Below are 22,552 nucleotides of genomic sequence, written 5' to 3' on the forward strand. Positions count from 1 at the left end.
TTTACCTATAAATTACAAAAAAAATTATAAGAAGGAAATTTCTACATATTAATGTGTATGTATTTCTTTTCCAGTTGTAATATTGCAACAAATTTGCTTCGAATATATGTATTAGATAGTTAAAGTTTTATATGTAACCGATTTGGATAATTATTTATCTGAAATGATATACTTATACATTGGTCCCATAGAATGTTTATCATAATCCGGTTAGTAGTTAAGTTTTAAGATCCAAATTAGTTTGTAACAATTGAAATCGATTTTTTTTTGGGTCAATCTTCAATTATTAATCATCGTTGGATATTTAATATTGTTACTTCGTTTAAAATATGAGACTTACCTGTATCCCTAGTGACGTCGAAGAGCTTCGCTTGTAGGTAGCGGTTCGGTGCTGTACCTTTAGCTAAGAATAGGCTGCCTCTGTCTGCTGACGTCAGCAGACACACGTTCACCAGGATCTGCGGGCAAATATTTTTTTTTTTATTTTATTGAAGTTAATTGGTAAGCGATTACCGTAGTCTATGAACGCTTGCAATACCAGGGCCTTTACGCGCCCGTTGTCTACCCTCAGGAAACGTCTTTATCTCATTTTTAAAGAATCCCATGCTGTCTCTTGTCTATGTCTCTTGGAAAAACCTAGGGAGCTCATTCTATAACCTGAGAGTACATGGGAGAAAATATCTTTATTAATAAAATGTAATAGTACAGGTTGATGTCTGATGTTGACACTGTCATGTCCATGGTACTGCTCATGTCTATAGGCGACAGTTACCGCTTCCCATTTGGTAGACCGTCAGCTTGTTTGTCATTCTAAGTTGCGTAAAAAATGTCTCTAATATTTAAAATTGATATAACAGTGACATTTTCATTCTAAGGGCCAATATCAATTAAATTTCTAATAAATTTACGTCGAAATTAATGTATTTTGTTTATGACAGTCCATAAAACAGTAATTTTGAAAAACTATCGAATTCAGTATCATGTATCGTAATATAGTATTAGGTTGTGAATTAGGTCTGGAGAAATGACGTCATAGAATTGATCCATTGTGATACTAATGGTACCGTTCATGCATTGCCGTGCTTGAGTACTTTTTTCTATGAATTTCACATTTAAAACTTAATTATGTGAAGCCACGACAATCTCCAATAGGCACTTTTATAATTTACCGTAGCACGGCACGATACGATTTTCAACGAACTTCAAAAAGAACGAGATTCTCGATTCGGTTATATTTTTTTTGTTTGTTGCCTCATAACTCCGTAAAATGTAAACTGATTCGGAAAATTCTTTTTCTATCTGAAAGGTTATATTCTCAGATTGGTATCATAGAAATTTTATCAAAATTCGTTTAGTAGTTGCAATATGAGATTCATGTTTCGCCATATACGAGTACAGGCATGTAAATATTGAATACTTAATACTATTTTTATTCACATTATTTTATTATATTATTTCTATATGCCAGTTTAATCAAAATAACTGTTTATGCTATAATCAAAGTCGATTTTTGACTGTGGAACACAATCCTAATTATATTGTCACGATATATCGAGGATATGCTTATTAAATGTATCATTGTATGAAGATATATTTAGTTTTCCATCATGCTATGTACGTTTACGTTAAGAGTTCATATAATTGCATACATTTTGTATCCCTATTTTCGTATACCTACGTGCTACGATAAATTATAAGTGCCCAATGACGCAATAGGGTGCGCGAGTAGGATGTGGCCGCAAATGTCGAGGAGTAATACAGGGGTGTTCTAAGAGTGTTCATACATATACTCAACGAAGTATAGCATTCACGTCCCGTTGTAATTATCTGTTAATTTTCGAAAATAATTGGACGATTTTCAATATTTCCAATTAATTTGAAAGTCCTCTGCTAGCGAACTATAACGTTAATATTAGAATACACTTGGTAAAAATCTACCACTAAAAACTATATTTAACTTCGAAATTTTTCAAATACTTTTTTAGCCTCAGAATTTAAATTTCAGTGACCGCTTAACAAGAATATTATTGCATGATTAATGTTGTTGTTTTTTTTTTATGCAACTTAGAATGGCAAACAAGCTGTCGGTCCACCTGGTGGAAAGTGATAACCGTCGCCTATAGACTTGACCAGTACCATGGCATAGTACCATGGACATCAACAGAGTTTTACTGTTTATACAAGTGAAACAATGTTTTAAATTGGTTAAGCGTTCATTGAATTTGTCCATTACAAACAAAAAAATCAAATCTTTCCTCGTTATAATATTAGTATAGACATACAAACGAGCTAACAAACATTCTTTAACATATATAATTATACCGCCTTTTTTCTTTTCTCCTCTACCTAAATATATTGCCATTCCTGAGGACTCAGTTGTTATTCCTCCGTAAATTCAAACTGAAACACAGCCATGCAAACACAACTGCTTTACGGTTGAAACACGAATGGGACATGAAACATGAATGGGACAGAGGTACCCAAGCAATCGACTTTTGAACAAAGTCTCCCTCTGGTACAAAAAGATTATCAGTAAGTGGTGCAATAAAGAATAAATAAACAAATAATTTCAGTAAATATGATATATGTATGTAGCATAGATAAGTACTATGTCGCAATTGTACATCATATATATTACTCAACTGGCTACGTGCATCAGATAAATTCCCTTTTATTTAATGGTAGTAACCCGTGAAATTGCTTCACCCACTGAATGAGACGTACTAAGGGGTTCAAATAATGAACTCAGTATGAAGGAAATGATATACTTGGCAGTAAATTAGAATATGGGACATTATTTATATAATATTGTATAAAAATGTACGTTAAAAGTTTTAAGTTACTTTAATTCAATTTTTTATGGTGTTTGAAAATGACTAAAAAGATGGCCATATCATGGATACCTATATATATATATATATGTATGTATCATGGCACGATATCCTATAATTTTGCTGTCGTCATATAATAGGAAAACAGAATGTATGCATTGGAATATGTATGGAGACGCTTTTAATTTTCCGCTACGACATACAATATAATAAGTCTGTTAAAGGAACAAGAGTAAAATTTTATAATAATATACCTAAGGATATTTGATTTGTATTTTCTTTATTTATATGACTATATTTTATTTTATTCTTATCCTCGAGTATAATATAGTATATCTTATATATGTGTATGTATAATATATTTGTTATTTATGAATATTTATTTCTATATATGTAAACTTTAGTAATATATGTATATCAATTATTACTAGTACCGAATTCGTGTATTCTGACACTTCCCTAAGGATGACTGAGAGAGAATGTTTTTACTATTAAGTCCGCCTTGTACACATACATAATGAATAAATAATATTAAGCCAAGTTTCATTAAGATCATTGTCATCATCATCTCAGCCATTATCCGTCCACTGTTGAATTAAGGCTTCCCCCATACAATGTTATAAAGAATTGTACTGAGCCACCTGCATCCATTGACTCTCTGCAAAACATTTGAGATTGTCACTCCATCTAGTGGGGGTCGTCCTATATTGCGTTTGGGGTCGTCACTCAAGAACTTTTCTTCCCCATCGGTTGTCGGTTCTTCGAGCTATGTGACATTTAGATCAAAAGATGATAAATAGACGAACTGTTTCGAAATATGAAAATAATGTGTAAATGATTTGTTTTACAGGAATTAAGTCAATAGAGCGGGTGATTGATAGCTTGAAGTAACGATGTTTTTTTTACCTTTATTTATTTAAAGGAGGGCACAGTGTAACTAATTTAATATAATATTAACTAATTTCAGGATATCGTAAAATTAACTCTACTTGATAAAAGTTTATTGAAAAAGGAATATCACGGAAAGATAAAAAAAACTTATTACTTATCAGTTCTGCTATGTCATATACTAACCTTATATCCTCGTATGAGAGATTTACTAGGAAGATGATAATTTAGGTGACTGTATGACGAAAACGTGTGTGCTCCGGCATAGAAATATTAAAATAACCTGTGGAACTGGAGGCGGCTAATGGCGACTAATGAGGGAGGGCGAGGAATGGGCAGCAGCGTCCCTCTTAAAACATCTTTAAAAAGCTAACTGTGGTTGCCAACTTGCCTGCTAAGCGTAGCAACACTGACAAAAATCCCCTTATGGGGAAGGCTTATGTTCAGCAGTGGACAGTTAAGGGCTGAAATAATAATAACGAAAATATTACCTTGTGACAGAGCACATCGATGTCCAATTCGTTGGCGACATCTTTGATCAAGTCCATGAAAAGGTCCGCCTCATCCAACTGGTTTTGTATCGCCGAACCACTGGGTGATCGTGACCTCTGCAACAATAGTAATATTGATTAAATAGTGTAGATTACAGTAACATTGCTGTGTAGTCCCGGCATAGAATGGGCCCCCTTCCTTTTCTGTAGGTGTCGTAAGACGCGAATAAGGGAATATAACAGTCGAGGGATGGGCTGCAGCGTCCCTCTTAAAACATTATTAAAATCTAACTGCGGTTACCAATTCGCTTTCCAAGTATGGAAACTACAGGTGATACTCTTGAGGGAGGTCTATGTTTAGCAGTAGACAGTTAATGGCTGATATGATGATATTAACACTGTTGCTTTTTTTTTGTACAACTTAGAATGGCAAACAAGCTGACGGCCCACCTGATGGAAAGTGGTAACCGTCGCCTATAGACATGAGCAGTACCATGGACATAACAGAGTATACTGTTTCGCCCATGATACCCCCCATTCGTTGCCATTTCTGAGGACTCAGGTGTTATTCCTTTGTACCCTGTAAATTAAAACAATCAAAACAAAAAAACAAAACTATGCAAATACAACTGCTTTACGGTTGAAACAAACATTATCACAATGGCACTTTATTTATACAATTTACAAAGTCAAATATATATAGACTCCCATTGAAAGTGGACAGAATCCGTACTAGAATACTGCGTGTACTGTGTTACGGTATTCTGGCCCCCACACTCATACTATATGAAGAGTATATTTTTGAGTAAAAGTGTCCTTTTTTTTTACACAAAACATCATTCACATACTCACTTTATAACAGTAATTATAATTTATATCAACACGTCTGTATTAAATTTACATCACATACTTACATTAAAATATTTACTCATGTTGAAGGCTCTTAATTAATTCCCAATTCTGTTTCGCTATTTAATTTCGCTAAGTAAATACGTTTCGGCAAAGTCAATAGCCCACATTTGATCAACTGTACATTTCAGTGGGGGGAATAAATTACGAGGCCCTAACCAACTTTGTTCGTGTAACTCAAACATTAAATAGATAGGAGCTTTATAAATACTTACTAATTTTTATTGGAGTATTTAAGATTATTTTCGAGGGGGGAGGGGAAGGGGGCTGTTCCCTTAAAATAAGGCATAATGCACTTTCAGACTTATCTTACTCCCTTAGCATCAGTTGGCTTAAGCAATTCTGGGGTGACCACTGACACCCATCCCCGGCTCTAAAATATTTCAATGCTAAAATTATGAACGAGAAAGTAAGTTTATTTATTTTCTCTTAGCGATTTAATCACTAAATCTAGCTAAATCAATCATTAGGAAATTTAACAAGCATTATACTAGTTTACACAGATATATGTTAATGTTAATACATACACAAATATAGGTTAATGTTTTAGATCTCGGTCACATGGACAAAACTAAATGAAACCGACTGGTAAAGACTTATCATTAAATGAATATCTACCATATTGATCAAAAAGGAGTCTCAACTTTTTCAACATAGGTGCAAGTATGGACTAAATGGCTTGATGGAATTTAAATAAGGTGATGTTGTTATAATTGTTAAAGTAAGAAATATTATATAACGATAATCTGTAAGTAGATTTTACTTCCTAAAAAACAACTTAATTTTGACAAAATGATTCTTATTTTAAAAAGCAAAATAAAAACGAAAATACGTTTTGTAGAGGCATTAGACTGTGGATTAAAATCCTACTGCTATTATAAATGTGAGAGTTTGACGACGGTTGGATGTTTGTTACTCTTTCATGCAAAAACAATAACTGTTGAATGGATTTGAATAAAATTTGGTCCACGTATATCCTAAGTTAATATCCTGCGAGATAAAGCGTGTAGGTACCTAATAATTGAATTCAAATATTGACAAAAAGGTTTTATGTTCATAAAATGTTTCATCGTATATGTTTTATGTATGTTTACTACTCAAATAACTTGTTTTATTATGGAGCAACATGTATATGATTTAAAGTAAAACATTTTTGTAGGTGATTTTATAAAAGAAATTATTTTTAGAAACTATCATCATCATTATATCAGCCATTAATTGTTCATTACTGAATATAAACCTCCCCCATAAGGGGGGAGGGGGGTTGCCAGTACATGCCGCGCTTGGCAAGCGGGTTGGTAACCGCAGTTAGGCATTGACGATGTTTTAAGAGAAATGCTGCTATCCGTCCTTCGACTATTAAGTTACCTTAGTTGCCTCTTACGACACCCACGGGAAAGGAAATGGTATTCTATTCTATTCAAATAGTTCTCGTCAAAAACTATTGGAATAGCCTTACGAAAATACGCCGTGTAAATGCACTACACAAGTCAAAAGTGAAAGCCACTTTGCTGACGACCGAGTATTGACACGTTTCCGCCGCACTTTGTATAAAAAACCGGCTCATTCCGCTTTTTTCCAGTTTCAATCTTCAAAGTAGAGAGTAAATAATCGCAGGGTTGTGTGTAAAAAACATTTCGTTTATATATTTATGAGTTTCTAAACTTTTTTAGGGTTCTGTACCTCCAAAGGAAAGACGGAACCTTTATACGATCACTTCGTTGTTTGTCCGCCTGTCTATTTATCAAGACCCCTTTTCTTATGAATGCATCTAAGTATCGAGTTGAAATTAATATCATATACTCAGGTCTGCAATTATTTAAAACAGTGAAAAATCAACGCAATCAAAAGACACAGCCGTTTATGTTTCCTTTATATCGCATATTACCTACATATCTCTTTACGTTCGCAAAGGGAATCAAAACCAATAAGATAATTGTCGTTGACCTAGAATCATTAAATTTGACAAGAAGCAATGTAGCACAAAGTAAAAGAGAAAATCCGAAAACGGTAAATTTGTAGTTATTTCACAAAAAAAAATGTTTGACTTGATTTTGTACGGAACCCTCGTTGCGCAAGTCCGACTCGCACTTGACCAGCTTTTTTTATAGAGACAGAAGCTTTTATCCGAGTCTTAAGTATATTTTATTGTACCTACACATTTGCCTCTTTTCATCCTCTTAAGAGATAATTAAAAAGGGATGGACATTCTCAATTGCACCCACACCAACTTCTACGAAATTCACCCATTTTTATTGACGTTTCTAGTTATTTATCTTTGACGTCATTTGTCGTACCCGGGGTTCTACAACCCATACAAAACAAATAACATTTGTACACATACAAATTTATAATATATTTAGTCAGGGTTGAATTATATAATTTTTACCTTAGTACTTATCGGAAAGAACAATTTGTAATACTTTTATTTATAGTTACTTTTATAGTTTCTGTATACATTTTTATCAATTACTTGTTTTTAGGTATACTAATATCATGATTCTCCCTCATTGGTGCCAGCGTATATCATTAGTGCAGGCGGGGTTACCATTTCATTATTATCCAATAAGTCATGATTCAGTTTACAATATATGCACTTATATTCAATGTTCACTCAACTAAATAATTATGTGGGTACTTAATTACTCAATTGATTTTAACCACATTTTACAATTACACCAACCAAGCTTTATTGAAGTATTTGATCAAAACTCACCACGGACTTAAAATATGTCTTTATAAATATATAATGACAAGACAAGCACGGCAAAAAGCGTGCCCTTCGAGATTGTAGACTGAAAGACGTGACTTTGAAAGAGCGACGTAGCGTTTATACCAAAATAATTAATAGAATTATAGGAAAATAATAAAAGTGAATTTTAGTTATATTACAATGTTACTATTTATATAGTACAAGCAAATATGTTTAAACAAGTTTTGCTTTATACAAACTTTAACGATAGTAGTTCTATTTATATATAATAATTATATATATATATTACATGTTAAAGTAAAATTGGTAGATGTAGTCACTAAATCATCATTACTAATGAAAGAATACGAGTATTTCTTCCATAATTCTGTGATATGTACTCGTAAAAAAGTAAGTACAAAGATAATGCGGTGTAACTCTGACTCTATATTTACAAGGAATTGATACATTAGCTAATTATTCTCTTCATAACTTATTATTTATTGTATTATTACAATTATGAAATCATTTAAATAAAAGCAATACCTTTTTTTTTATCTCATTCATCGCATTATTTTCTTTTCTCGCATTTTGAAATAAGAATAGTCAATTAATATCCATCGTTACTAGATTGGGTATTTTTTTATCACAATTTTGGGTAAAAAGTTTTATGTTTGCAAAATTTTGAAGAAAAGAAATTCTTGGAGAAGTGATTGGGGAAAAGTGAAATGGGCTTAGAGAAATTTATATTATTAATTTTTTAAATTGTCATTGTTATTTTTTGCAGAGCAACAACAAAATTTACTTGTTATGAAACAAGTTTATATCTAAATTTGGTAATTACGCAAATAAAGTTTATTTTATTTTTGTAAAACGTTATCGCGAAATAACTTGGCTCAAGAATTTATTACTGTATTTTCTTGAGATAAAAGAAATGACTAACGACATGGATTAACTTCGCAAAATAAAGCCGTGTCGATCAATTTGAAATTTCTTTATAGAATTTTATCGACGAAGGATAAAAACTGGGTTAAGAAAGACGTGCGCGATTTTGCATTTATTGTTACTGTTGGTGCGAAATAAACAGATTTTCTCGTGAAAGTGTCTATTATAGAATAAATTGTCCTTCTATATGCCATTATGATTTCAGAACCGTATTAAGTAAATATAGTATTTTTATTGTGATTTTGTTCACGTAACCAATTATATTAATTGTTCTGAATAAAAAATAGGTCTATGTCCTCTTCCATTCTAAATATTGGGTGTATGCCAAATTTTATAAGGATAAGTTGAACTGTTAAAGTAACAAGAGGTAATAAACTTTCAACTTACTTCAAAATTAAGGAGGTTTCGGTTGTATTTTTATATCTATTACCTCATCTATTTTAAAGCCGATTGCTTAGGTACCTCTGTCCCATTCGTGTTTCTACCGTGAAGCAGTTGTGTTTGCATGGCTGTGTTTCAGTTTAAAGGGTGGGATATGGCGTGAATTTACTGGGTACAGAGGAATAACACCTGAGGCCTCAGGAATAGCAACGCATGGAACGCAATGAAACAGTATACTCTGTTATGTCCATGCTCATGTCTATAGGCGACGGTTACCACTTTCCATCAGGTGGGCCGTCAGCTTGTTTGCTATTCTAAGTTGTATTAAAAAAAAAATCATTCCATCAGAAAATGCTTTTTTATTTGAAAGTATATACTTACACATTTGTTTCATAGAAATTGTATAAAAATCATTTCAGTAGATTAGTCTTGAAATCAAAATAATTGGTATTGCCATAATTGAAGTCAGTTTTTTTGTGGAACGCAATCTTAATTATACATTTAGAATATTAGTAAGGATTATTACTTTCTAACGTTAATGGTCATTAAGCACAGAATCTATTCTTATGCTACAAATAGGCAAATTGAAATCGAATCAATATGTTTTCAAATTAATTAAAATATTGATAACTAGTTTTATATCCGCTAATTTGTAGACACATACGAATTTGCTTTCATAAGTACGGAAACATAACTGTGAAAATCGCATCCAATTTGGTGCATGTAGTTTTTGTGTGATGTCGGATCGAACAAACAGATAGATAAAAAAAATTAAAAATGATTGTTTCGCCATCTATCGATCTTATTAAGGCCCCTTTATATTATTTTTTCTTATAAATCACTCATGCACAGGTATCGTATAGTTACAATTTTATTATATTATTAAGATAAAGAACATTTAAATTTTGAATCCAGTTTAAATAATTAAATGAAAGGAAAATAAGTTACAAGGAAATCATAAAGCTATATACATATCTACATAGTAAAGGGAACAACCCAAAATGTTCATAACTGTATTTGCTTCGAAATGAAGAGAGGACTAATCCGTGATTTGGATCACGTAGCGTAGTCCCAAAATTCCTGGAATAAGGAATGCAATCTGAACGCGAGGCGACTAATTTACCCGTTAATAAGTCGACTTACTGAATCAGGCATATTTTTATTAGATAAAAATAGAAAGGTACCTTTGCGCTATTGGTTTACGATGGTGGGGTAAAAGAGAGGGTTAATAGAGAGTTGATAGAGAGGGTTAAGGTAAGAGGGGGCAGGTAAGTTGGCCTTGTTAAAAAGAAGTTTTTATAAGGCATAAGTAATATAATACCGGTCTTATATATTGGGCGCTTCAGGACATTGATGGCAGAAAAAAGGTCATCACCCATTTTGAGATATCGAGCAATATATAATATGTAGATATATCGCTCATTTTGGTCAGATATCGATTTTCGAATTTATTAAAAATCTGTTATCCAATATTTTTTTTGATAACAGAATTTTAACATATTCGTTATTGTACCATATATATATATATATATATATATATATATATATATATATATATATATATATATATATATATATATATATATATATATATATATATATAGATATTACTATATATAAGGGGTGTCTTTATTTAACGACAATAGTATTCCTCTTTATCTATGCGTAATCTGTAACGCGTAGCAACTTTTTAATAATATTCTGCCTGTATTATACTTCTCGTTCTTTCAATTCAAGAATTCACTTGGAATTAATCCCGATGTTTTTCAGGAGTAATCGCGAAGAGGTCGACCTGATAAGATATATTGCAAGGTTAAAGCTGATAGATTCCAGTATTATAATTTCTTCCATTCCCCCTCCAATAAATAAAAAAAAAACTAATAAGTAACTAACTTTTGTTGACTTTCTTTTTAAATTTCTGTATAGGAGTATTATATTTACCTAGTTACTAGCTAAACGTTATTTTGTATACGATACTCTCTATCGCTACCTACAAAGCCCACATTTCTTATCAGTATAAAAATGATCTATATCTCAAGCTGAAGCAAACAATACATATTTGCAAAATTACATTAAAATTGTGAGTGGTTTTGAAGAATAGCATATACAAACATCGTGAGATGGAATTTTTATGTATTAAAATGTCTAACTATGATATTCAAGGGGTAGAAAGAAACATGAACTGTTTTCTTTTTTAATGATAAATGTTCTAAATAAATAAAACAAATTATCTACGAATAATACAAGTAATCATCATAGTCATCATCAATATAAGTAATACATATTATAATTCTTTAAAACTGCCGCCTTTTGTACTTTTGTTTTTTTTTTTTACAACACAGGGGGCAAACGAGCATGCGGCTCACCTGATGGTAAGTGACTACCGCCGCACGTAATACGTATACGTAAAGGTACAAATAGTACATAAAAATACAATACAAAAAGGTTAAATAAAATCATTAATCTGTATTTTATACTACTTGTATTAATGTACTTGTATTAATTAATTTAATGTTTTTTTGTGCAATAAAGGAATAAATAAATAAATAAAATAGTAATTTAAGTAATAATAGACAATAAAGAAAGGTTACAAGAATAAGACAATAGTGGCAATAATAAATGAAATCCAAATAAAGCCAAAATTTTGTCATACACGAAGACTAATTTCATTCTATTCAGTAGAGGTCTAGGTTAATTAAATGTATAATTGAGATAAATTCTAAAAGGTCAAGTAGTTTCTTTTTGCTAAAAGGTCTTGACAAATATAATGAAAATGTATCCTTGCTCTATATTTATATTTTATTATAATAAAATAGAGACGTTTTAAGTAAAAATAAAGATCAAATAGAGGTTTTATTGTGTCGTATAGAGGACATTTGAATTTTAGCAATTTTTGTTTAACAAGAAAATGAAAATGTGTTTACATTAGAATTGTTAGAAGCTACAAAAATATTATAACTTAGATGTACATGTTTTTTATAGTTTAAAATCGGCTGTATTTTTATTCCAGGTAACTTAAATGGAGGATGTTGACTTGTCGCAATTTTTAATCGTCCCGACACCTTTTTAAATCGTTTAAAAGGTAAAAAGTTGCTTAACCTAACAGCAAGGAAGGAGAACGGATTGTTAGTAATAGGAACTAGCGGCTCCTTTATACTTTATCAGGTTGACTTCCTCGGGGTATGACTTGGAAGTTATCGTGGTTTATTTTTAACGAATTCGTTTTTTTTTCATTTTCACTTATCATCTCTCACTGGTGACTCGCTAGCGTTTATCGATAGCGCAGGAAGAGTTACCATTCTAGGATCGTCCATTAAAAAAAACTTAATAACACAGACTACATTACATTATCCGATTTGCTGAACAACTTAAAACTTGGTGTTATCACACTGTTCTTACTGTAAACCAAGGGGAGACTTTGTACAAAAGTCCATTGCTTGGGTACCTCTGTCCTATTCGTGTTTCAACCGTGAAGCAGTTGTTTACATGGCTATGTTTCAGTTTGAAGGGTGGGATATGGCGTGAATTTACAAGGTACAGAGGAATAACACCCGAGTCTTCAGGAATGGCAACGCATGGGGGGTACCATGGGCGAAACAGTATAATTTGTTATGTCCATGGTACTGCTCATGCCTATAAACGACGGTTACCACTTTCCATCAGGTGGGCCGTCAGCTTGTTTATCATTCTAAGTTGTATAAAAAAAATTCTTATACTGTAAAAAATAATCCAAATATTCCGCCAACTTAATTTGGCAAGATTACCAAAAATCACGGGAGCAACAAACATTCACTGTACATTAGCGAGATTTTCCGCTATTTATGAAGTCAAAGATAAAATTCGCGAAAAAGTAAAAGGAAATTTCCCCCGTTGTTTACCGGCACAACGATACTTTAGAACTTCGGCCTTTTCTGATGGCTTTACTTAGATAAGGACATAAAACAACTTTCCAAAGTGCGAAACGATTGAGTTTCGCTGTCGGAATGTTCGAGCGGGAATCAATACGTAATTCTGGTTACTTTTTTCGTATCTGTCCTTTTGAGTTAAGGAAAATTTTTATAGTTCTGTTAAAAATAGGTATTTTAGAGAGAATAGAACTTGTCTTCTACATCTATATAATAACTTGGCATTTTGGGCGACAAGCCACATATATAAATAAAATTAATGTTAAATGTGTTGCTTAGTACCAAACTCGAAAACGGTCTGACCAATTCGATAGGTTTTCTTTTAATATTCGTTGAAGTCCAAGGAAGGTTCTTATGAAGAGAAAAAGTGCAAAAAATTATGTCTTAATCAATTGTATATAATCTTAAGTAAACATTCTATGTCGTGTGGTCTCGGTATAGACTGGGGCACACCGTCTTTTCCCGTGGATATCGTAAAAGGCAACTAAACGAACATAATGGCTGAGGTATAGACAGCAGTATTCCTCTTAAAACATCATCAAAGCCTAACTGCGGTTACGAACCCGATTGCCAAGATTGGCAACTACTGAGAAACCCTCCCTATGGGGAAGGCCTACGTTCAGCAGTGGATAGTTAACGGCTGATGAGATATAATCTTGAACTAATATAATGTGAATGTGAGTGTTTGTTTGTTGTATTGGTATTACCTTAAACGTCTTAACGGTTTAATCAATTACTAAGAAATTTGGTATACACGTACTACAGATGAAAAATGATATAGGATACTTTTTATCTCAGTCAGTAAACATACCCTGATTACACCGATGGAGTCGCGGGTAAAAGTTAGTATATTGTATACGGAAAACGAAGCCATAAAATGTGTACCGAGTCACCCCACCCTCCTACTATCCCTCCCACGGCGTCACCGCCATACAACCAATATCTTAGCAAATTGCCTACATATTGCTCGTCTTACAAACAATATTGCTTTTTGTATAAAATTCCATATTCAATAAGCCAACGATGTGTTTACGAAAATTGATTTTTATTAATATGCATAGAAGATTGCTTTTTATATCACGTCTGTCGATTGACAGAACAACGTATTTCAGCAAATAGAATCGATTTCAAATTTGTATCAGTTTCCAACTTCATTACATGACAAATGAAAAAGTTTTAATAAAATAATTTTAATATCTGAATCGAAATGAGGATCGAAATTTAAAAGCGGGTAGGTTAAACGGACATATGACTTAATTTGCATATTTTAAAAATAAATTTAAATTTTTTACTTAAAACTGCGACCTAGTTTTCAATTATAAAAAAATATTGAATGAAAAACATATGTAATTTCTTCTTACGCCCGAATAGAGCAAAATGAAAATTCTAAAATTACTATAGTCTGGTGATGATATAACGTAGAAATAAATTTATGTTTCTGGCCAGTACAACTTTTTTTTTAGAAAGTATTGTTTTTGCATACAAACATAGTTATGATAGTTCAGTTTTCAACTATTAGTTATGGTTGAAAAGTATTAATGGTTTTATAGTTATAGTAAGGGCAAGTGTCTAGTTTTTGATTTTACGATTAGTCGTGGGCCCGCTGGAGTTTTTAGATTGTTATTGTTTTTTTTATAGGTGCAAATGGTATGGTAACCCTGCCTGCGCCAACGGGATACGCTGGCGGAGCACCAGTGAAGGGTGATAGATGAGAATGAAAACAGGCCAGTTAGCCCATCATGATGAATTCATCAAGAATTAACCATGGTAGTTTCCAGGGAGAACCGCGAGAAGGTCGACCTGGTTGGGTATATTGCTAGCATCGGGATTCTCAGTCTCCATTACTAACAATCCCTTTCCCCCCAGATTGTTATTGTTGTACAAGAAAGCCTCAGATCTGAGCCTCTGTCTTACTGACGAATCCATTATATGTACGAAGTGAGTGATAGTTTTTTTTATATTCTTCAAATATTCCTTACTAGCTGTATCTCGCGACTGTGCTCTGAATCAGTACATAAAGTATCCTATGCTCTTAAGTACTCCTATATGCTCTTAAGTTTTATTTTTTGTTTATTATAATAAATTATGTATGTATTGATTTATATGACTAATGAAAATGTAAATTTCTCATATTGTAATAATTTGCACTCCGACATAGAAGCAGAATGTATATGGGAAATGTAAATATCTTTCATCTAAAACTACCTATATTCTAGCAAAATAAATTAATTTCATTTCATATGTGTTAAATTAGGATAAAACCTACTTATGTACCAAATTTTATTCAAATCTCTTTAGTGGGTTTTGATTGAAAATACAAATATATTAAAAAAAAAAAAAACTTTCGTATTTATTCATTGAATTTAGCAGTTAACTTATATTTTTATTACTATTAAGATATAAATTTGAAAATTCAAAGATTCAAACTAGATTCGATCTCGGTATCTCCAGATCCAGATCTAGGATTATCTAACTGAGTTGCCTTCGCTATTTATGTCAAGATTATATTACAACTTCGTTTGCAGCTAGAGAGCACTATGAAGCAATTTGCATGAATTCCGCGAATGCATGCAAAAGCTCTCACGCTTTTACGAATACCTAGTGCAATATGAATTTCCATATACAGAACTTAATAAAAGTACTGTTGGTGGCAATAAAATGTCGGTTATTATGACTTTAGAGAGCTAGAAGTATTTAATATATGTGAAGTGGCAACATCACATTGCTAATAATATTCTGCTTTGCAATGAAGCTACTTCAATAGTGTTACTATCATACACACACACACACACACAAACATACACATGCATCGATAAACGACATATTTGCAAGTATCTGACCACACACTTTATATTGAAAATATTTGAATTTAGAACACGAAATATTGTGTCTACAAATACATTTATAGTGCTTCGCATCAGTTTTGTCTCTGCAAAGAAATACAGCAGTTTCAATCAACATTTAAACGGTAACACATGAGACTAATATGAGAGTAAACTCTATTGATTGCAAAAATACATTGTCATTATTATACCAGCCGTTAACTATGCACTGCTGAACATAGGCTTTCCCCATAAGGGGAGATTTACCAATAGTTGTCACACTTGGCAGGCGACTAGGCAACCATAGACTTTGGTAGTGATTTAAACTTAAAAACTAACTAGTTTAGTTTATTTGTTTTAGTTGCCTCTCACACACGACCATTAAATATTCTTAGCCACTTCTTACAATACCTATAAAAAAGGAAGGGGGGGAATGTACTTTACATGCTTATTTGTAATGTATAGTCCAAAAATATAAATAAAAATTACTTCAGAATAGACCCCAATTCTCCATGGATTAAAAAGTATTTATTAACCAAAACCTATTACATGCTAAACGTTACTTAGATGGCAAACGTGCTTGGTATTAATCAATCATGTACGCGCCTTTAAACTCCTAAGTACAACGTTATTGCAGACTTAATATGTTTGAATGAATACATATAATGTTAGTAAAGATTTGTAAAGATAATTAACTATTCAGTTTATTGAAGTAGTCTTTTCATTGAAAAATTTTCGAAACTACAGTAAAAGCATAAAAAATGTCGACATAAAATGTTGTTTTTAAACCAATTTGAAAAAAAAGGAACTCAATTCGGTTTGTTTTTTATGTTTGTTACCTTATAATTCTATCATATATAAATGAATTTGTGAAATATTTTTTTTTTCGAAAGCCTGTATAGTATATAATAAGTACAGACAAGTTACATGGAAATTTTATCAAAACCGGTTGAGTAGTTTAGTTTTTGAATAAAAATAACTGATATTGCCTCTTTTGAAGTCGGTTTTGTTTGAAACACAATCTTCATTTTGTAGCTACAAATTACTAAAATTAATTTCATTTTCACTTTGACTTCAATATTATGCTATACTTAATTACTATAAGTTTGAGATATATGAAAGCAAGAAATAAATGTTTATACCAACGGTTTGTAATACATGAAGGCTAATCTTAGTCTGATATGTTGGACTTTTCTGTAGAACCTAAGACGCTAATCTAGACTTCATTGGAGGATTTATAAAGTACTAGCTTCTAGGTATTATGAGGATCTGAACTTTGGAAAGGATTTGTGGGAAGCTCGTTGTTCGTTAATGTGGCTTTCTTGAAAATTTCTTAACTACATAGATAAATACATGTAAAATCTTATCTAGGCATAAAATTTAAGGTGGTATTTGCCTTTATAATTTAACATTTACGTGATAAAAAATATTTAAAAACTTCATTAGAAAACAGAAGTTTTTACTATATTTGTGACAAAATTTATTTTATTTGTTAATACGAGAATAAATACTAAGTAGAAATTATAAGTTGTGATTTTTTGCTCAAAACACAACCAACTTTAGTTTTAGAAAAATTATAAAATATTTTGATTTAAAAATTAAACTACTGAATTAATTTTGATTAAATTTCTTTTGATCTAACCTGAAAGTAAGTTAAATATTCTTTGAGATAAAAACAAATTAAAATCGGTTTATAACTGATGGAGTTATGAGGTAACAAACATAAAAAAAAAATACAACCGAATTAAAAATCTCTAAAGTTTTCGTAAACCTTCTTTCTAATGTCGGTTGAAAAAGGATCACAGCTGGAGAACATACCGCTTAAGCTACACATACAAAAAATACAGACAATTTGAAGTCCTTTCTTTTTGAAGTGAACCTAAAAAGCAGCGACAGATTTATCTACACATTCAACGAATAGCCGAGTCTGTTGAAGTCTGTAATTTTAAATTTGCATATAAGTTACTTATACAACGTAATACAGCTTATTTTTTAAAATTTCGACAAGAAGTGAAGATAGCGGGTTCCTTACGGTTGTAGCAACGGAAAACGGCAAGCATTTAAATAAACATACAGATGAATCGAGAACTTGATATTTTTTGTAATTTCGGTTAATCTTACAAAAATTATAAATATTACAATTTATCTGGCATTTATTACTAACTTCTTTCCATTCAAACGTTCCCTGGAAGTAACTGCTTTTAGTGATAACGCTGCCAATTGTTTCCTCAGTTAATTTCTTGTGATTATTTATATTTACAATAAGTTGACTATTGTAATATTTTGGAGGAAACAATAAAAAGTATTTACCCAACAGTATTTATTCCTAATGATGTTTGAAATACACGTGGCCCGAAGAAGAATATAATTATGCTATCTTTGCTATGCTCATACAGATAAAGTCGCAGTTGACAAATAAACCTCATATTGCACAATGTTTTATAACAATATATTATGTAAGCAATCTCACTAAAAAGGTTTCCGTATAGCTATTAAAGTTTGCTGAAACAAATGAAATACAACTCTGACGGGACGCTCGCTCGAATAAAGTAGCAAACAGTCGTTTGTAATAAAGTTATCCTGGTGTTTGTGAAATGGAATGGACATTTTAGTTACAACATTACGTATTGTACTCGAACCGACGAAAATGCACTGGAGTGTAATTTGAAAGGTTTCACTTTGAAAACTATTGTATAATATGCCGTGCAAGAGTTGGCCGCGATAAAGTTTTAACTGTTAACATTCATTGCTCTTGAATACTGCACCAAAGAAGTATTTAGGAGAAATTTGAAATTCCAACTCATATTGAGTTTATTTGAATAAAAAATATATTTATTTACAAATTAAATGTGATAACAATAATAAAAATAAAGTATTTTTCTTTGAGAATTCTAATTCTACGAAGGCACTTGATTAAGCTACAATACGACAAAAGATTAGTCCTTATCAGTAAACTGATTAATTGTAAGACGAAGGGAAAGATAATGAAACAAGGGCTGTTCTACACTAAACTTAATAGCTTGAACGATTACGTGTCTATTTAGTGAGATTTACCGTATTCGGTATTATCTCATTTCGTTGAACATGAATGAATGAAAACTCTAATGGTGTCTTGCAAAGAAAGACACAATTAATATATCCTATTAATTTTATAAATGTTAAAATTTTTAAGTATGGATGAATGGATAGATGGATGGATGTTTTTTTTTTATACAACTTAGAATGGCAAACAAGCTGACGGCCCACCTGATGAAAAGTGGTAACCGTCGCCTATAGACATGAGTAGTACCATGAACATAACAGAGTATACTGTTTCGCCCATGATACCCCCCATGCGTTGCCATTTTTGAGGACTCAGGTGTTATTCCTTTGTACCCAGTAAATTCACGCCATATCCCACCCTTCAAACCGATACATAGTCATGCAACACAACTGCTTCACGGTTGAAACACGAATAGGACAGAGGTACCCAAGCAATCGACTTTTCTACAAAGTCTCCCTCTGGTAATTGTTACACATTCACACAAATGCTATTAAAGGGATTTGATTAAAATTTGGTACGTGGATAGGTTATATCTAAACATTACACAGGATATTTTATGTACTAATTATAGTGGGCGTAGCCGCGGAATACAGCAAGTATAAAATATGTAAATGCTTCTTGTATATCATGCTTGTTTATTTTCCATTTAATTATACGCATTAATGTAACTTAATATGCTAATTATAGTCACAGTATCCAAACAAATGTAAATTATCTTGTACATAATAATTTGAAAAGAGTATATGTTGAGTTTTTTGCGAGTTCTTCTCAGTAGACAAAAACATTCCAAACATTAGAATTCCAGCATTAAAATCAGCTTTTAAAAAGCTTTATATATATGTAGGATTATTTTTATTTGTATTCTTTGTCTAATAAAAAAGCAGCATAACAAAAAGTGAAGTTCTACCGTGGAGCATGTGTTTGTATGGCTATGTTTCGGTTTGAAGGGTGGGATATGGCAGTGAATTTACTGAGTACAGAGATACCTGAGTCCTCAGGAAAAGCAACGCATGGGGGTATCATGGGCGAGACAGTGTACTCTGTAATGTCCATTATACTGATCTATAGGCGACGGTTACCACTTTCCATCAGGTGCCCACCTGTCAACTTGTTTGCCATTCTAAGATGCATAAAAAAAAGTTAGGTAAGGCAATAGTGGGTGATCTTATCGCGAAATAGTGAATGTAACCGGGCGAGCTTATTATATATGTATTATTTATTGCAGATGATAATATAGTAGGTCTTTCATGGCCAATTCTATAAGAATTAACCACGATAGTTTCCAGAGGGAATCGCATCGAAGTATGTTGCTACATCAGGTATTTATTGCTATATGGATAACAGGGTCTAACAGAGTTCTTCTGGACATTGATGCTCACCCATTGCGATACTGTCCATACCAGTTAGATTTCTATATATTCTTATATTATTTATATATTATATATTTATATATTATATATATTCATTATGAGCGGGTTCTTTTTTTTAATATTATATATTGGATAACTGATATCTAATATATATGTTATTGGCCCAATATATGTACAGATACAATATATAGTATATACAATACTACAAAGTAGAAGGAAAAATAGAGGGAAAAAGAGGAAGAGAAAGACCGAGGAATAACTACATGGGACAGATAAAAGAAACACTAGGTGTCATGTCGTATAGGGAGGTCAAGGATATATATAGCCTGTGATAAAGCTGGCTGGAAGAAGATGCACGAATAAGTTGCACAGACAAGAGGAAAGTCTTAAATGAAAAGAGTGATATGTACAGATATTGTAACTACAATATATAGATATTTCTGTACATTACCCACTCCTACAAGCAACAAAGCTGTTAAACTCCTTTATTAATAACGCCTTTCTCTCCGAACATACACATATGTATGTGTTATGACTCCATATACTGCCATATACACTCCATTCATTGCCATATTCAAGTCGACAAACCAAAACAGCCATGCAAGGCAGCTGCCTCACGGCAGAAATACGAATAAGACGGACGTACCCATGCAGACAAGTTTTGTACAAAGTCTCCCTCTGGTGTAAGTCAGACGCCTTAATACATAATTTCACGGTTGTTTAACCACATAACGCAGATGTCTACAATAACATTAAATTATTCTGTTCTCTCGTGAAATAAATTGAGGTGATTTTTTCACGTTTCCTTCAAAGAGTATTTCTACGTATTTCCCTTGTTAGTGCTATTTCGTTTGAAGTTCTTAAAAAAATCTTGTGAGATTTGCGGTTTTATACGTAAAGTGATATAAAAGAAGAAAATATTATTATAGAAAAAAAAATATTTCAATACGAAGAAATATACTCGTTATTGTATAATAAATAATGAAATAATTTAAAATATATCAGGTACAACTTTAACAGCGTTTTATTTGGATTATTTATTTTCTTGTATGCTTTTGTATGATAATTTATTTCTTTTTTTTTTTGTATGGTAACTAAATGGTAAAAGATGTTTGCTCCTCTATTATTATTTATTAGGTCAGTTTTTTCATTTAGAGTGGAAACTGTTCTAACTCTTAAATTCGAACAAATAATACAGATTTACAAGATTTAATTAAAAACGGCTCAGCGGTTCCGAGATTAGCGTGAAGGAAAATTGGAGAAAAACAAACTATTTATATGTATATTAAGAAACATAACCAGATAGAACTAAATGTAATCCTCAATACATAAAAGCAGCTAAATAAATTTGGATAAAAGGTAGTGAAATGTAGCTGGGATAATATTGTAGATAAGTTCAAAGAGAATCGGATGAAAGCAATTTTTTTTGTGATTAATCTTCCGAAGAAAGGCGGAAGTTAAGCAAATGGGCTTTCAGATGATTTGTTTCGAAATACCGTCTGAACGATTCATCTCGCTTTTCGATTTGTACTGGAGTAATGTCGTTTGAATGAAGTCAATTTATATTTTAAGAGATTTCAAAAAAGAGGACGTAATAATATAAAAAAAAAAAATATAGATGGAATTGAAAACGCTTTCCTTTTGGGAGTTAATAAATGTAGGTTAAAGAAATGTCGTTTCAGGAAACCGGGAATCTTTATTAGTCTGTGTATATTCATCAACAAAAATGTATGTTTATGATTTGAATATAAAAATATTTGTATATACAAGAGTATAGAAAATGAAACATGGGAAGTTTGGAGGAAATTTTCCAACCTCATGAATATAAAAACAACAGAAGCGCACCGAACCAATCCAATCTCGAAGTTTATCGGAGCTGAGCACTGTCGGGACGGGCCATCTTGTCAGTATTTTAAAGCCACTCGTCTGAAAAACCATTTGCTCACTGTCTTATTGGCATTTTAATAACTATCTGTTCTTCCTGAATGGATTGATAAATGAGCTGGCGTATATTTCTTCTACATATATAATATCATTTTATATTCATTATAGGGAAGAGAGAGCCACTTTTAGACTTGTAAATATACATGTATGTTATACATGAAATCGTCAGTTTTTTTAATGAGTGATATCGAAATAGTAACTCCACTTGCGTGGGGAGAAAGGGATTGTTAGTAATAGAGACTGAGAATCCCAGTGCTAGCAATATACTCAACCAGGACGACCTCCTCGCGGTTCTCCCTGGAAACTATCATGATGAATTCATCATGATGGG

At 32.0% G+C, this 22,552-nt stretch overlaps 1 protein-coding gene across 1 annotated transcript in view; it reads right to left on the minus strand.

The window, feature by feature from the left end:
• The window catches only part of LOC113514188 (cGMP-specific 3',5'-cyclic phosphodiesterase), a 147,180-nt gene that overhangs the window by 24,623 nt on the left and 100,005 nt on the right, over positions 1-22,552 (minus strand). The window contains exons 4-5 of the mRNA XM_052896917.1: positions 4,211-4,327; positions 341-458 (exon numbers count right to left, since the gene is read on the minus strand). Coding sequence (XP_052752877.1) covers positions 341-458; positions 4,211-4,327 — 235 coding nt within the window. The remainder of the gene's footprint in view (positions 1-340; positions 459-4,210; positions 4,328-22,552) is intronic.

This window comes from Galleria mellonella, unplaced genomic scaffold (genome assembly GCF_026898425.1).
Source record: "Galleria mellonella isolate WM207_F2 unplaced genomic scaffold, CSIRO_AGI_GalMel_v1 utg35, whole genome shotgun sequence".
In the NCBI taxonomy this organism is placed as follows: Eukaryota; Metazoa; Arthropoda; class Insecta; order Lepidoptera; family Pyralidae; genus Galleria; species Galleria mellonella.